The sequence below is a fragment of the Elephas maximus genome, chromosome 4 (genome assembly GCF_024166365.1).
Source record: "Elephas maximus indicus isolate mEleMax1 chromosome 4, mEleMax1 primary haplotype, whole genome shotgun sequence".
NCBI lineage: Eukaryota > Metazoa > Chordata > Mammalia > Proboscidea > Elephantidae > Elephas > Elephas maximus.
In genome coordinates this window covers 99,758,385-99,776,732 of record NC_064822.1, presented here as the reverse complement: position 1 = coordinate 99,776,732, position 18,348 = coordinate 99,758,385, and the positions used below count along the sequence as shown (strand labels likewise).

The following is an 18,348-nucleotide window of genomic DNA, read 5'->3' as shown; positions in this document are numbered from 1 at the left end:
GAGGTTTTCAGAGATTTATCAAACCCCAGCACACTGAGCAATTGCGCACTGTGTCTCATGGCATTGAAATCCAGGCTGACACACCAAGGAAAGCTACTTGTTTTCTATTTGATATAAAAGATCCCTGAGGGACCCGTTTGGCTTTTTTTGAAATGTGTAGCAGTACTTGTTTAAAGAAGAAAAACAAAAGGAAGGAAAGGCTAAAGAAATTGTGCTGTGTAAAATTTCCAGTCAGCTTAAAATAAGACATAGAAAGTGACTAGGTATCTACAGAAAATTATTTAAAATTGTCAAGATTTTAAAAAGAGATAAAACCCTCCTCTTTATCGCCTTGAAGAAAACCAACCAGAGCTGTTCAGCCTTAAGAAATATTTTCAAGAGGAACTTTTCTCCAGACGTTATAAAAGCAAAGTTGTAATAGTTTCTGGGATGGGGTAAGAATGACGGATTTTCAAAAATCTGCAGTGTGTGTGCAGCTCCCCCCGCCCACACACACAAAGGAAAAAAAAAATGAACTAAAGTAAGTAAAATTCACCTTGGTTTTGAGATTTCTAGGTCAAATAAGAAAATTTAGGGAGAGAGTTTGAGTTTATGATAAAGAAGTCCAACACAGGGTGCATTTATTTCCACTGCCCAAGAGAAAGCATTTATTCAGGTTAACAGCTCTGTTAGGTGAAAAGCAAAGTAGGAGTTGAGCCGCTCTAAAGTACCGAGCTCTATCATGGTTGAATTCAGGTCCCTGTTGCCTCTGTGCCTGTATTTTATGAATGTTTCAGGGGAGCAGTTGCTCGACAGAATGATTCCTGACAAGTGAGGCAGCAAATGCTGGCTGTTTAATGAGCTGCGAGCTTCTGAGCATCTCTTTAGGGGGCTGATACTTTCCCACAGAGCGCTTCACATGGCTGGGGCCAAGTCACAAAGGATGACAGAGCCGTGACCAATCGTCACTTTCACTTGACTCATCCACACGCGACCTCACCACGATTTTTCACTGTGCAGATGAACTTTAGGAACCATTTCACATGGAAAAGCCTTGGGTAAGGGTCAGTTGCCCTTTTGTACAGTCATAAAGCAAGGCTCTCTGTGTCAGTCTTTTCTCCTGTCTCACATTCCAAGTGAATTTCTGGACACCATTGAAAGCACTTGACTGAAAAATAAAGCAGTGAATGAAACTGACTTTTATAGACTCGTTCTAGCTCATCTTCCCATATAACCCTGTCCACCTGAAAAGGGATTTAGTGGCTGAGTTGAGTGTATACAGGGACTTGCTGAATACGTAGGGCCCATTATCAACTGTGAGGATTGTTTATTAACCAGGACTGATACACTACTATTTTGGAAATGACCTATTAATTGTCCATTTAAGTAGAATGTCTTGAATTCAAATAGAAAAATAGAAACCATGACTAAACCTTTTACTCGCTCCTTCAAGGTGGTCTCCTGTGAGGGCAATTGAAATCTGTTGTGCAAATTAAGGAGACATTTATCACCAAACATTGGGGTTATCAGGAAAAGATTTCTGGAATAAGGTCTTAAAACCCATGTATCTGATACCATATCACAGTGGCATCTGTGTAGAATTAAATCTTTGGTGTTTTTTTAATTGTATTTTAGGGGTAGAGGTTAAAGGAGGTTCCACGCTTAGTTTTAGGTACTTCACCCTGATGTGATACTGCTCTTTTACTTTCAAAAACCTCTGGTGATGCAGTTCAGGTGTGTAGAAATGGCAAAAAAAATTCCGTGTAACAGGTGGACAGTCATGTGTCTGTGTATGTATTTATAGGGGTGTTTTAAGCATCATTAAGCTATAAAATATACTAATTCTTGGGCCATTTTAATAAACAGGACGTAAAAGTTTTTAAAAGTAATTCTAAAGACACTTGCTAGATAACTTTATATTTTCAGGTGCTTGAAAAATTACCTTAAGCAGGTCTCATTTTCCTCCATCTGCTTCTCAGGCCTTCATGCTTTGTGTCTTTTGCTTAATGTTATAAATTGTGGTGTCTACCTCTAGAGGCTCATAAAATTCTCCATATATTTATTTATTTTTTAAAATAAAATGTACAAGCTGAAAATCACAGCTCTCAGATGAAGGATAGACAATATTGCGCTTGGTTTGTCTCCGTTTCTAATGTTTGCATTTTAAAACAGTTTAGAAATGGTGTATTTAATAAACTGTGGTGTCTCATATTATTAGTTACAACTTGAAAATGAATATCTTATTTTGTTTGTTTACACTTTTCATTCCTGTTGGCAGCACATAATAATGAAATGGTGGAATTATGCTGTCAATAAAGATTTTACATAAATTACCATGATACCTAGGAGCAGTTAATAAAGCTTGCCTCTGCACCTTTTTATTTAAGGTGTTTACTAGTTTTCTTCATTTTTATAAGAACGATTCTTACGCCCGAGCATTTAAAATTTTTTCCATTATACAAAAGAAGGAAAATGAACTGTCCAAGTAAACTTGTTTTAAGTTTCAGCTAAAACAGCCAAAATTAAGTTTTATAGCAAAATTTTTAATAACCGATGAAGTCAATGGCCCTCATCGTTGTTTCTGAATATTGGCTTCACTCTTTCTGAAAGAGAAGGACCGGATCAACACATCTGTATCTATGCGAGTGAAATACCATTTTGGCTCTCTTAGCATGCTTCATTTGTTTAGCATTGATTTAGTTTTTCTTGTTAGCTTCTTAGATTTATGATTGACTCATTGTTGCAATATGGAAACAATCATTCACAGAGTGCCCTTCTCACACACAGTAAATAGTTTAATAGGCTATTTAAGCACAACCCGTAGTGGGGAAAAATGAAAAGGCAGTGGTAAAAGTTCCCTCCTTCCCCCAAATCAGTGTATGGAAAACCTTTGATATTACATCCATGAGGTTCTTTTCAAAATAACGTATTTCTCGTTCGCTAAAATGAAATGGAAAGTTGTGGAAATTATGCAGATAATGACCTTAAAAAAAAAAAAAACCTGAAAAAGTGGAGGAGTCTTAATTATGTAGACTGGCTAATTGAATTAATCAATCAGATAAATTATTTCATTTTGTCTTTGAATACTCAACTCAAATCTGACCTTTTGAGAAAATTTTGCGCTTTAAAAGACAAAGCTTAAATTTGGAGCTGCGTTATAAAAATCTGAGCCAGGAAAATTTTGAGACCATTTTACTATCTTCTCTTTCTTGTTAAAGCTTAAAAAGACGTAATATACTCTCCAAGTTTGAACTGAGGGTTTTTGTTGAAGGCAACAGGGAAGGGGCATTAATTTTATGGTTGTGAATGTAGGTGGGTCCTCTTAGTTTCATTGTCAGAGATGGGTATTGCTTTGATTAATATTCTTACCACCTGACCTGGCTATGTTCTCATTTACGGCTCTCAGCTGGAGTGAGGAGAGGGCTGAGGAAACTGACCGAGGCATAGAAGTTCTCAAAAGGCTGCAGCAGAGTTTCCTTTAAGAAACTGTAAGATCTTCTTACACTGTAAGATCACTAAGATCTTCAGAGAGATGCAGCATTTTGTTTTAATAGAGAAAAAAGCCTGATTGTCTAAAACATAAGTTTATGCGGTAAGTTGATTATAGGCCCTGACTTCTCAATAGTGAAGACGGGGGTGTTCCATAGATAAATGACAGTCAGTCAACCAGGAAGAATGTTTAAAGGAGTCAGAGACTCAAAGACAATAGATTTTCCGAGTTGATGGCTCTATTCAGCAGTTCTAGAGAGGCAGTGAAAGTATTTGAGTGGGGGTCCTGGAATAGAGTCCCGTTTCTCCCCAAATGTTCAGAAGCAGTTGGGGGAACTGCTTATGATATAGGATGCTCGTCCTTGAGCTTGTCTACAACTCTTATCTCAACATAACATGAAATCTAATAGGGCTGCTTACAACATCCTGACTTAAGGTTTCCAAACCCAAGTGCGTGAGTACGGAATAGGGGAGAATTGGCTTACTGTAACACAGTAGGGAAGGGATGTACTAGCAGCTCACTATGTGTCTACCGAGTGATGTGGGGATATTGGATTGCTCTTTAGAAATAGAATATCCAGAATAAGGGAGATCATAGTCCTATCAGACTCTAATGGCCAGATTGTCTACACCTATTGCATCCTGGAGGCACACTTTTAAGGGCACATTGTACAAACTAGAATACAGAAACCAGGTCAGGAGGTAGGAGGCAACTATTAAGGTGAAAGAACTGTGTGATTGGTAAGGAATGTTTGAATGAAATTGAGTATATTTGGCCTGGAGAGGAGAAAAGAGAAGATGAGAGTTACCTTCAAAAAACCGTACGTTGTATGCAATTTAGATATAAAGTGTAGATTTAGGACCAAGGAGTGGAGTTTAAGGGAAGTTAAATTTGGGCTCAGTATCAGGGAAAAATTTGTAGCAAATCTAGTTGTATGATAATGAAATATTATTGCGTTCCCAAATATTATAGATTACATAGAGATTGGAGGGTAGACTTTTAGTTTAAATTAGGACAGGACAGGCAAATGCTACATCTTCTCTCTCTAAATCTGAAGTCCACAGAAAGTATGTAAATACATATAAACACACGGGCATTCTCACATGCGCACGCACACACACATGCGCACGCACACACACGCGCGCGCGTGTTACATCCCCAAACTTGAAAATAAGGATAAGAAAGCTCTTCGTGTAAGAGAAATTGAGGAGTCCCTGAAAGATAGGAGATAGGGAAGTCGCAGCCGTTGGGAGTGCTGTTGCCAAAGAAAAGGAGCACACAGAAAAAACCATCCCACATTTTGTGGAAAGCTCACTTGAAGAAGGAGAGACCCAGACTCAAGGTTTGAAGTAACTTACGTTTGAGGAAATAGTTATGGAGGCTGGTGGCATCTTAATTGGCCTGTTGGACAGGCCTGAACTAAACGGATGACCTCTGGTCTCTTCTATCTCTGAGAAGCTATTGAATCTATATAAAAGGGCAAAAAAAATTGTTTCTGGAAGCTTTGTTGGTAACTCCAGCTTAAATTCTTAAATTCTCCTGAAATAATCTTGTATATTTTTCACTAAAGGCCTTGAGTGGTCCAGATTCAGTGGTGCTTCATGGACTTTTGTTGTAAACTAGCTTACAAAATCAGAAGGATATTGGGCTATGAATTAGTTTTTAATACAGAAAGATCATATAAACTAAGAAATAAAACCTTCAGGAACATGGCCGATTAGAAGTGGCATGCATATATAGCACTACTTTGCTGTGATCGTCGGGTAGGCCAAATTGGAAGTAAAGGCTGGAACAGGAAACAGCAGGGTTTGTACCCCATGGGGTCCAGAGGCCCCCATGGAGCAAAGGGCAGCACTGGGGTATGAATGGCCTTTCCAGAGCTTTCTGAAGCAATCAGGTGAAAAAGACATGGGACAGAGGAAGCCCCCCAGAATGAGATCAATGATCCAGAGACTGAAATGGGTCAGAATGAGTCTAAATATCCCAGAAATTAATGCCATACTGTTCATGGAACTGGATTCTGCAGGACTGCAGTGGTATCAAGACAGGACGGAGCTGTGGCTGTTTGCTCTTGGGCTGTGATTCCATCAGGCTCCCTCTTTGTCCTCTCAGGCTTTCTGGCTGCTGTAAATAGCAGTACCCTGTCATCATGTTTTCTGGAGGTGGAGGCAATAGTGAGAGGCAGATGATGCCAGTAGTTTATGTAATGCAGCGTTTCTCTATTTCCCCTAACTACCTCCTGCCCACCTTTCTAATGATATCATTTATATACAGCACACCTCTGTTAGTAACATTAGTTATTGGCCCATTCTCTGGGGATGGGGCTTGGAAAGCATCTCAGGATCCAAGGATACACGCCTTTTAAATACTTTCTGTCTCAGGTCATTCGGCCATTTTAATATGACTCTTTAGCCGCCTCCTTCCCTGCCCACTTATAACTTAGACAATCTTTGAAGTAATTTTAAAGGGCATTGGCCTTAATTCTACTACTCAACTTTTTGGAACCTCAGTTTTTTTTCTTATGGAAAATGAAGATGATATCTATCTACCTCTGAGGATTATTGAAAAGATTACATGAGATTTTGTATGTACTTGAACATAAATCAGCACATGCTGACCCCCAGTGTATATGGAAGCTGCATTACCCAAAAAAACCCAGTGCGTTATAAAGTAATAATCAGGCATCTCCAAATTGCTAGAGCCTGTAGCACCTTGAATTGGTGGCCTCAGCTTGTAAAGCTTCTTTTCTGCTACCTGCCTTAAACTCTGAGTATTTTATGTTTGTTTTTATGTATGTATGTCAGTCACCTGGGCATTTCCATACAAATGAGACATTTGTCATGAACTTCAGCATAGTTTGAGAGATGTTTGATGCTGTTCAGTAGCTTCTGAGACATTTTTGAGTCACTAACAAGTTCTCAAAGTCCGTATATTCATTTTGTGGGGATCTGAGCACTTATTCATAGGCTTACCCGTACCCGTTGCCATGGAATCAATGCTGACTCATAGTGACCCTTTAGGACAGAGTAGGAGCCGCCCCATAGGGTTTCCAAAGAGTGGCCGGTGGATTTGAACTGCACCCTTTTGGTTATCAGCCAAGCTCTTAACGACTGCACCTCCAGGGCTCCTATTCATAGGCTTAGAAGGTTTAAAAAAGGGTGTAAGTTCATCTGTGTGTTTCATGGGTAGATCCAGGGATAGCCCTAAAAAGACCCATCGGCAGGACATGGGGAGAAACATTCATGGTAGAAATAGCAGCATTGTAATGTGCTTCTTATAGGAACTTGAGGTAGGTCATTTTATGAAAACAAGCAAGGTTTGTATATTGAGAGCAGTGCTAAGAAAAACTAGACAATTAGCAAAGAATAGAAGAATTTGATATTCTTTACGACAGTTCAAACCCACGCAGAGGTGCCTCGGAAGACAGGCCTGAGTATCTGCTTCTAAAAGGGCACAGCTGTGAAAACCTTACGGAGCAGTTCTACTCTCTGCACACATGGAGTTGCCATGAGTCAGAATTGACTCGACAGCAGCCAATGTTTGTCATATTTTTTGCTTGTCTTTTGGTTGAACTCAGGTTTAATGTAGGAAACTGGAACCTGAGGGCCAGACACAGGAGTTAACACATTGACCCTCACAATCATTTCATGTATCTACTTTAGAGATCGAGGTTTAATTTGGTCCATGACCTACAAAATGTTAGTATATGCCACATTGGAGAGAGCAATTTATTTGTAGATTAATGGGAATCCTTTTTCTCTTTACTTAAAAATAACTCGTTAAGAAAACGTATTGCTTTCTATTTCAAATTTTAGGGACATTTAAATGTGTTTTATTTCCCCATTGTTTTATTTTAATGCGTAGATCTTGATGAAGAAGGGGCTAAAAAGGTCAGAATCATGAAACCTGCTTATAAAACTTCTATTTAAAAGAAAAAGATATATGTAGATTTTTTGGGGGGGCCTAGATTTATAGGTCCATAAATTTGTTTTAGAATCCTATAGGGTCGCTTTGGGTCGGAGTCGACTTGATGGCAATGAGTTTGGTTTTGTTTATATTGATAAAAAATGTTTTATTAACTCAGAAAATATTTTCCTTTCTAAAATGCTAGGTTAGTCAGGAGCATCTCAAAGGAATTCCCACTGTGGCAGTTAACAACCTCACACTGTTTCAGTTTCCACTGGCCTTAGTCTACCTTCCCAGCTGATCTCTTGCAATCTTCCTGCTCATACCCCACAATCTGGACATACCATAGTGAGCCACCTAGATTCACCATGTTTCACACTTGTCTTCATCCTGCTACGTGGGCCTGTGAATGTCAGTCCCTCTGCTCTGCCTGCCTTTTTCTAGGCTGCCACAAAGAGGAACTGCATTCTTTTAGCTGCTTCTCTTTCTTAGGGCCTACTGTGTTGCCCCCCAGACTCCATGGCTTCTTAACTGGGTATAAACGCCTTCTGGCTGTGTTCTGCTGATTGTGACTGTTTGTATTCTTAAAAAGCCTTGCCCTGTCAGCTCTGAGCACCTTCAGGATGGATTGTATTCATCTCTGATCATCCCTTAGCCAAAACTCACAAACTCAGTCCACTGCTAGTTTATTTCCAAAAAGGTTGCTAAAATATTTGTTTTTATTAGAAAATAGAACCAGACTTAAAACATAGACAGTGGAGAGAAATTATTTGTAATTCTATGTTGTTGTGTGCCGTCAAGTCTATTCCAACTGATGGTGCCCCTATATGACAAAGTAGAACTGCCTCATAGGGTTTCCTAGGCCATGATCTTAATGAGAGCAGATCACCAGGTCTTTTCTCCCATTGAGTGGTTATAACTGTTAGCAGCTAAGCATCGTACCACCAGGGCTCCTTCTAATGCTATAACGATAGCCTATCTTAGTGTTTCTTTTTGCCTTTTCAGTCTTTTTTTCTCAGCATTTTTGCTTAGTCGTAAGCATGGTATGTATCTTATATATCATGCTTTAAAAAATTACAGCGTAAGTATTTTCTGTGCAGCTGCCTGACCTTCGTAGTACTACTCATCTTTAATTGTTCTTTGAAATTTCGTTGACTGGATATAACAATTTACCTATGCATTTCTTTACCTTTGGACGTTCAAGGGTTCTCTTCCCACCCCCCACCCCCCACCCCCCGATTTTTTATACTTAGGCAGTTGGATGATGGCAGGTCAGATACATTTATAAATTAAGAATGTCAGAATCCAAACAGCAAGCGAAAAGGCCGCTCTGGTATTTGAGGACATGGTTACAGGCTGTATAAGAAATAGTATGTAATAGTTGAGGCTCATGGACCAAACCAGGACAGAGTACAGAAGTCTGTCATCACAGAAAGGGCACCCAGCTATGTTTATAAATATTTCTTCCTTCCCATCTTGATCATTCATACCTGAGTAAAGAAGCAATTTAGGCACAGGAGAGAGACCCCCTAAAAACAAAGAGCTTTTACCAGATTCTCAGTGGAGCCCAAGAGGTTAAAAAGAATTGCTCTGAGTATGCAGAGTTCAGATAAGAGATAATGGGTCCATGTACAGAGTAAGAGGATGCTATCCTGGGAAAGATAGACAACTTCTCCTCTCTAAAGCTGATAACTGGGCTTTGTGTCTCTTTGTTTTTTTCCCTCCAGGAGAAGACAGTGTATTGCCTCTCTTGACACAGGACTCTAATTCCAAAGCTCGGAGGGGCATTTTAAGAAGAGCAGTCTTTTCTGAGGACCAGAGAAAGGCCCTGGAGAAAATGTTTCAGAAGCAGAAATATATAAGCAAAACAGACCGAAAGAAACTTGCCATCAATTTGGGACTAAAGGAATCACAGGTACTAACGAGCAGGCTATGCTCCCGATTTCTGAAGGAGTACAATGAACTACGCTCATTTGGCAAATATTTAATGTCCTGGGCATGGTGCTGGACCCTCAGGTGATATTGCAATGAATTTTCATCATTTTTAGTGGGTGGAAATACACATCAAAATTCCTATTTGGAAATAGGTCCATTTGGTGATATGCCTAGCTTTTTGCCATTGGGCTGTTTAATTCATTCCAAATGAGGAGAAATGCTAAAGCACATGGCATTTACATCATTAGATTGTTTGCACTCAGAGAAACAGGCTTAATAATGCCTTACAAAAGCAGGAACCAATTTTCTTGTCTTTCTCTTCATTTCCAATCCAAAAATGAAAGCATAAACTCATGACTCATAAATACCTCTTAATGGGCTTCATTATTTTCTGCTTTGGGTTTATATCAAGTACAGTCAAGTACTCATGCAACTCATAGCAACCCTATAGGACAGAGTAGAACTGCCCCATAGGGCTTCCAAGGCTGTAATCTTAATGGAAGCAGACTGCCACATCTTCTCCCCTAGAGCGCTTGGCAGGTTTAAACTGCTGACCTTTCAGTTAGTAGCTGTGCCCTTAACCGGTGTGCCACCAGGGCTCCCATAAGTTGGAATTGACTTAACAGCAATGGTTTTCTTTTTTTTTGGCCATCAAATAATTTCATATTTGCAAACTTCATGAACCGTCATTGTATGTTGATGTTTCATATAAGTTTCAGTGAAACTTTTTGGACTTTGGGGGAGTGCAGAATACTCCTTTAAAGACTGGCCTATTATAACAGTTAACACTGCAAAGCACTGGCATTTTCCTATTTAATTCTTATAGTCACCATATAAAATTAGCACGGTAATCACCCCAGTTTTCTAGATGAAGAAATGTAGAGAAGTAGACATAGGTTCATGTCACATAATGAAGCTGCTTTGGAGGTAGGCTCCCAACCCAGGCAACCTGACTCTGGAGTTTTTTTCCATTTAACCTAGAGATTAAACGGAGTGTCCACTGCACAGGGGTACCTGGGCAAGGGGCTCAGTGGCAGCTGAAATGCAGCAGGTTCTTTGCTTGCCATCTGGGTTCCCTCGTGTTCACTTTACCAAAAACCCATTGTCATCAAATTGATTCCGACTCATGGCAACCCTGTAGGACAGAGTACAACTGCCCCATAGGGTTTCCAAGAAGTGGATGGTGGATTTGAACTGCTGACCTTTTGGTTACCAGCTGAGCTCCTAACTTATGAGACCATAACCTTAATCAAGTCAGTTGTGCCTCAGTTTCTCACAAAATGGGGACAAATACAGATATTCTGTCTATGTCACAGAACAATTTTTTGTATATAATAGATGACTCATTAGCTATACCTTGATGGTCTACTTTGTGTAAGACCCTGTGCTGCACAGGCAGTTAGAGAGATTGTGGATAAGTACTGATGAAGCTGTATTTCTTGTACCCCAGGAACTTATATACACAATTGGGAAAACAAAGCAGAAGCTCATGAAAAATTAGATAACAGTGTGAGATAATAATACAGGGGGCATCACCTGGTAGGTTACATTTACTGCCAACTAGTTTTTTTAGGGGAGCTAGATCCTCAAAGATATGCATCTCTCTGGAGCCTTATGTTACTGCCCATCTCTGTAAAGGATAGCTCTATGACTGGTATATATACTCCTGTTAAGTTTAGTGATGGACTGTTTGGCCCTCAGAGGAGCTGTTGGGCCTGAGTGAGGACCACACGAGGGCTCAGTAGGCTTGGCCTGCATCTCACTGGAAAAGATTTCCATAGTCAGGAGAAAATGCACCGGCTCAGTAGACCGGGGAGCATCTGGTTGAGTTAGAACTTGAAAACCAAAAACCAAACCCAGTGCCGTCGAGTCGATTCCGACTCATAGTGTCCCTATAGGACAGGGCAGAATTGCCCCATAGAGTTTCCAAGGAGTACCTGGCAGATTCGAACTGCCCATCCTTTGGTTAGTAGCCATAGCACTTAACCACTGCGCCACCAGGGTTTCCTTAGAACTTGAAGTAGGTGTTAAAAGAAAGGTGGAAAGTGCCTCTGTTAGATTTGACAGTGCTCTGAAAAAGTGTGAAAATCTCGGGTAGAATATACCAACCCAAACCAAACACACTGCTGTCGAGTCGATTCCGACTCATAGTGACAGAGTAGAACTGCCCCATCTGGTTTCAAAGGCTGTAAATTTTTATGGAAGCAGACTGCCACATCTTTTTCTCGCAGAGTTGCAGCTAAGGTTGAACCGCAGGCCTTTGGGTTAGCAGCCAAGCACTTTAACCACTGCACCACCAGAGCTCCAGTAGAATATACTGTGTTCTTTAAAAGTTATCTGTTGAAAAGGTAGTGAAACAACCATAGTAAAATATTGATGGGGGACGGCCATAATCTTGCCACCCCCAAAATACCTATTATTTCCCTTTCTGCATGTTATCTTCCAGTGCTTATGCACCGGCAAGTAGTTTTACAAAGTTGATTATGTTGTTTTTAAAATTCAGGTGCCTCAGGAATGAATACTTTTTATCTTATTGAATTTGTTGGGAAAATCTCAGAAGTAATTTAACATTTTCATAATTGTGTATATATCTAATTACACAATACATGGTATGTTGTTATTGTTAGGTGCCCTCAAGTCATTTGCAAACTCATAGCAATCCTGTGTATAACAGAATGAAGCTATGGTAAATTCAAACAAAAAGGAAATAGGTAAAGTTAAAAATGGAAACTCATCTACTTCCCCTTCCAATCCAACCCAACTGTAGGCTCTCTGATTTGAATTTATAGACATATCATGTATTACTTTTAAATTAAGTATATAGGGGTATTGTGTATGTATACCCAGGAGTCCCTGGGTAGTGCAAATGGTTAACATGCTTGGGTGTTAACTGAAAGGTTGGTGGTTCGAGTCCACTTAGAGTCCTTGGAAGAAAGGCCTGGCGATCTACTTCTTAAAGATCCGCCATTGAAAACCCCATTGGGGCACAGTTCTACTCTGATACACATGGGATTGCCATGAGCCAGAATTGACTCAACAGCAACTTTTTTTTTTTTTTGTATGTGCACAAACATTTAATAACACAAATACTGCATAATGGCTACTATGTGCCCTTACATTTGGTAAGTCACTTAATTCCTACAATGAGCCTATCAGGTAGGTACTTTCTTCATCCCTGATTTACAAATAGACCTGGCGATCTGCTTCCAAAAGGTGACAGCCTTGAAAACCCTGTGGAGCAGTTCTGCTCTGTACACATGGGGTCACTGTGAGTTGGAATCAACTTGATGGCAACTAACAATTTTATAAATGAGGAAGACGAGACACAGAATTGTATACACACACACACACAAACAAAACCTGTTACTGACTAGTCGATTCTGATGTCTAGCAACCCTATAGGACAGAGTAGAGCTGTCCCGTAGGTTTCCAAGGAGTGACTGTGGATCTGAACTGTCGACATTTTGGTTAGCAGCCAAGCTCTTAACCACTGTACCACCAGGGCTCCACTATATGTGTTTTTAAGTAAAAATGGGCTTGTACTGTTCATATGTTAACTTTTAACTAAAGTACAATACAAATCACCTGTATACCCAGCACACAGATCAAGAAGTAGAACATTACCACTGGGCTGGAAACCCCTGCATGTTCAGTCCCCATCATACTGACACCTTCCTTAAGTATCCACCATCCTTACTTCTAACAGCATAAACTAGTTTGCCTGCTTTTAGACTTTATATAAATAGAATTATTCGGTACATATTCTTCTATAAAGGGCTTCTTTCGTTTAACGTTATGTTTGTGAGATTCATTCATTTGTTGTGTGTAGCAGATAGCTCATTTGAATTCATTGCTGTGTCGTATCCCCCTACGTGATGCCAAAAAATCCAAACCCGTTGCTGCTGAGTTGATTCCGACTTACAGCGACTCTGTAGGACAGAATAGAACTGCCCTATAGGGTTTCCAAGCAGCGGCTGGTGGTTTCAGACTGTTGACCTTTTGGTTAGCAGCCATATATATACCACGATTAATCCATTCTTCTTAATGGTGGATATTTGGATTGTTTCCAGTTTTAGGCTGTTATGAACAGTACTGATAACAATGCATGTTGTTTTGTACTTTTTTTTTTCCATTCATTAATGGACATCCTTCCGTGTTAGTACATAGAGATTTATCCCTTTTTTTTTTTTTTTAGCAACTGTCTCTTAATAAACTTTCACATGGATATATCATAATTCTTTAGTCATCTTCAAGTTTAAGTTAACTTTAATTTGCACTATTGCTTATCTTTATGCACCTTAAAAATATTTCGATAAGATTGGGAACTAGAAGTGGGATTTATGTGCTAAAGCTTATGTGCATTTTAAATTGTAATAGATTAAAAATTTCCTTTGCAAATACAGTATTGTATCAAATTACATACTGAATTATATCAAATAGTATTATTAACAAACACTCCTTTTTTGCAAATTGCTGTTTTCCATTGAAAAAATGTATCCAATCTCATGGACAATGACGTTTGCTGTTTTTTTATTTGAATTTTCCAAATTACCAGATCCTGAGCATCTTTTGGAAACCCTGGTAGCATAGTGGTTAAGAGCTACACCTGCTAACCAAAAGGTCAGCAATTCAGATCTACCAGGTGCTCCTTGGAAACCCTATGCAGGGCAGTTCTACTCTGTCCTATAGGGTCACTGTGAGTCAGAATTGACTCGACGGCAACGTATTGTTAATGCGAGCATCTTTTCATTGTTATACTGGCCACTTATACTCTTGGAATTGGCCACTTCACTGTTGTACAATTTTTAATCTTTTTATTGACATGTGGAAATTATTTTGGCTGTTAATCAAAATATTTGGAACATTATAGCTATTAACATTTTCCTGTTACAGATGTTGTGAAAAACCTCTCCAGCTTTGTTGGGTTTTTTTTCATGTGTTCGTGATGTCTTTGATTATACAGAAATTTCTGATTTTTATGTAGTCAGATTGGTGTATCTTTTCCTTTATGGTCTCAGAGTTTCATGCCATGCTTAAAAACACATTCATCTCCCCAAGACTTTACAGATAACCTCATATTTTCTTCTAGAATTTTGATAGTTTTGTTTTTATGTTCTTTAACCTATGTGGAATTTGTGTTTGTATTTGTTGGGAGGTAGAACTTTTATTTTTTCCTAAACATATGCATTTAGCCCAACACCATTGATTGTGAGGAAGCTCCTTTCTTGATTTTTTTTTTTCATGCCGCGTCACTCAACAAAGATTTCTGAATATATGGAAAAACTAAGGGGAGAAGAAAATACTGAATATGAGAGAAAGACAAGAACCACTAATGGGAACAATTAACTGTCTTAGTGAAAACCCGTTAGAAATCTTTGGCACACTTCCTAGGAGTCAGTACCCAGTGCAAATAAGAAATGTTCAGGAGTAGAACCGAAGGCTTTGGTATGTACACATTAATCTTTTCCTTATGAAAAGCCATAATCACAGGATTGTAACTGAGACAGCAGTCTTTAGGACTCAATTGCCTGGGGTATATTTCTTTTGTAGCCATTGTGAACATTGCCAATCGAGTTGAAAGAATGAAGAAATTGTTTTGCCAATTGGGAAAAACTACCTCAGAATTTTTTCCTTTATTGGGAAAAATATTTGGTTAATATACTTTATACTTCAATATTATCGTCTCGCTAGGTAAAAATGGGAAACCCTGGTGGTGTAGTGGTTAAGCGCTATGGCTGCTAACCAAAAGGTTGGCAGTTCGAATCTACCAGGTGCTCCCTGGGAACTCTATGGGGCAGTTCTACTCTGTACTCTAGGGTGGCTATGAGTCAGAATCGACTCAGCAGCAATGGGTTTGGTTTGGTTTTTACGAGTGGTGCAATGGTTAAGTGTTTGGCTGCTAACTAAAAGGTCGGCAGTTAGAATCCACCAGGTGCTCCTTGGGAATTCTATGGGGCAGTTCTACTCTGTCCTCTAGGGTCACTATGAGTCAGAATCGACTCAACAGCAATGGGTTTCAGGTAAATGTGGTTCAGGTTTTGTTTTAAAAATAGAAATTTACTAAGTTTTTGGTGTAAGGATGCCATGTAATGCACAGGAAAATGATGTGATTGGCTTTTAAGGTGTCAGTAAACCAATTGTGAAGTTTTCTTCTCAAGCACAGTTGACTACACAGTGGATAAATGCCAGGATGGGGCAAGGGGAAGGTATGATTCAAATTAGGAACCACCATCATAAGCACTGGATTTTTGGGATCATAAGCACTTCCAGCTTAATTACAATCAGTTGTTATTTACTGAGCCCAGTTCTTGGAATTTGATAAATCCTAGGAGTAATACAGATTTGGAAACTGTATAAAGCCTGCAATTTATCAAAGCATTATAAAATGTTTTCCACAAAAGCTCCCGATAAAGCCTGAATGTTTATAAGAATCTGGGCACTGGGATTGGATAGTCGTGGATTCTAGTCTCAATGCTTCCATTTTACTCTCTGTGTCACCTTGGGCTGGTTAACCTCTCTGAGCCTCAGTTTCCTCAAATGTGAAATGGGGACTCGTACAGTCATTGTGAGGATCCAGATATACAATTCATGTAAAGTACATGGCCCAATGCCTGACACATAAGAAACACTCAGATTCTCTTACTAGTCAATATATTTCCTTTGAGTAATTAATTTAGCACAGACTAAGTGATGCTTTAAAATATCTAAGAGGGTGAAATCAGTTTTGAAAGATGTCAGACTTACAGGATGTAGCCAATTTATCTCAGTCATTTTGCTTCAGACATGTTTATGGGGCCATTAAAGTGATTTCTCAGTTTTTTAAAAGGAACCCACGTAAAAAACCACCTGAACTGTGTCAGTTGGCTTTTATAATAAAGCATTCTTTAGAAAGGATTATAAAGGAAGTTAGTTTAAAATGATGAAGTGAAATAATCTTTAATAAGTGGTCATTTTGTCCAATTATTTTATCAATAGGTGAAAATTTGGTTTCAGAACAGAAGGATGAAATGGCGAAATTCCAAAGAAAAGGAGGTGCTTTCCAACAGGTGTATCCAAGAAGTAGGCCTTCAGGAAGATCCCCTCTCAAGATCTGCTCTGGGTTTCCCTTCTCCATGTCCATCAATATGGGAAATCTCCCAACAACACTCAAGTCCAAGATGGAGGGAGAATTCGCCAGAACCTTCAGAAAGACTGATTCAGGAGAGTTCAGGGGCACCACTCCTGGAAGCAAATTCACTGCAAGGTGCCTTGTATTTGTGTTCTGAAGAAGCAGGAGACAAGGGTGTACTTACTACAGCCATCTGAATGGAAGCAGTCCTCCTTGTTAATTTAAAAGAACATTTAACTAATAATGTTTGGACTCTAAAGCCAGCTAGATTGTGCCTCATCAACGCTTAAAACCTAACACCCTTGGAATGATGCATGAACTAATGCTTTAGGAAACTCGCTCCAGGGTCCTCTCATTTGTCCCTAGACTCAGGCTTAGTTCCCAAGTAGAATAGACTCTCCCAGGAAGCATGATGGAACTGAAAAGAGCAATGGTTGGCTCAGTCCCTGCTCTGAGTATGTGTATATCTCTGTGTCTCTGTGTGTATATATATATAAATATTCATTAAAATAAAATCGTAGGAACTAGTTCTTTCTTCAATATTGCATCGAGGCAAATCCACTCCCTTTTATATGAAGAAAAAGAAACCATTGACTGAATGTTATTTTTTGAAAGTAATATAAAATTTGGATTGTAGCCCAAACTTTGATACCACAACATGTTTAAATTTCTCTAGTCTTTGATTTCTTTTGGTATCCAGCTGTAAATTAATTGTAGTAACTCTGCTCAGCAATCTTAACCAAGTGAGCTACATTGAATACATTGAAAGCATATATTTAAAATTTACCCAACTAGCAAATTAGAAGAATTTCCAAATGTAGTTATTAATGCCCTTCATTTTCAAATCCTTGGACTTTATCAGGCATCAGCAAATGAGGTTCCTTCTTAACTCGTGATTACCTTTTGCATTTCTTATCCGAAAGGAGACCAGGGTTTACAAAATACAGTGCCTTTATGGGCCTGTCAGGTAAATAGAGGGCATGGTTCACCTAAAGATATTTGAGTTTAGTAATGTTTAAAATACTGTGTTGGCCAAGCAAAGCATCTATGCCAGGCAGTTTGTGACCTCCAGCCTAGACTAAAGGGAGCTGTGATACCACCCTCTTTAAAATGTTCCCAACTAGACTTCAGAACGTAATACTGATGAAATCTGTAGCGATTTTTGTTTGCACTTCTCATGGTAGACTCATTTTTCCACTTAGGTGGCATACGCTATATATATTAGGTTATTGTTATATATTAACAAACGCTACACAGATGTTCTATGCTTTCTGGCTACTCTGAAAAATTGTATTATTATAAAATTGCATTTCTGGTAACAATTTGCTTAGTTCATCCAGAAACTTCTATTCTAGGTCCAAGAAGAAATTGTATATCACTTTGAAGGATATGAAGCAGAAGAAAGAAATGATGTGGTTTTAAATTAGGTTATTATTAACCTGTGGACAAGAAACCTTATTAGAAGTTCCTTATGTAGCATTTTGTTAGTGAGAAAGCTTAGTCTTGATGGTGGCTTCTAATTTGCTTACCTTTTTAGCTATAGATTTTGAAAGTTGAGTGTTTAGAAAAGGTAGTAGTTCAGAAGATAACGGTTTTAATCAACAGCAAGGAGTTATTTTGTACGAGTCGTATTTGAACCTGCCTATGTGTAGCCATTTATGTGTAGCCTGTGTCTTTTATCACAAGATTTTTTTTTACTTAAAGGTCATCTGAGAGGATTGTCTCAGTGCCTCATAGTGGGCAGTTTGGGGAGGGATTTTAAAGCCTGTCTTAAAGTGATTTAAGATACGGTTTCTTTACATATTATTAACCTCGTTTACATTTATTGGGTGCCTTCTACATCCTAGAGAGTGTACTTAGCCTTTAGGGTGGATTAACTCATTTAATTCTCATGGCAATAACCCTATGAGGTGTAGGCACTATTAATATC

The 18,348-nt window shown here is 39.0% G+C and overlaps 1 protein-coding gene across 2 annotated transcripts in view; it reads left to right on the top strand.

Moving 5' to 3' along the window:
• DBX2 (developing brain homeobox 2) overlaps positions 1–17,689 on the top strand; it is a 34,350-nt gene extending 16,661 nt beyond the window's left edge. For both annotated transcript variants that reach the window (XM_049882895.1, XM_049882894.1), the window contains 2 exons: positions 9,103–9,290; positions 16,286–17,689. In XM_049882895.1, the coding sequence (XP_049738852.1) occupies positions 9,103–9,290; positions 16,286–16,615 (518 nt within the window). In that variant the 3' untranslated portion in view covers positions 16,616–17,689. The remainder of the gene's footprint in view (positions 1–9,102; positions 9,291–16,285) is intronic.
• The last annotated feature ends 659 nt before the right edge of the window (positions 17,690–18,348 follow it).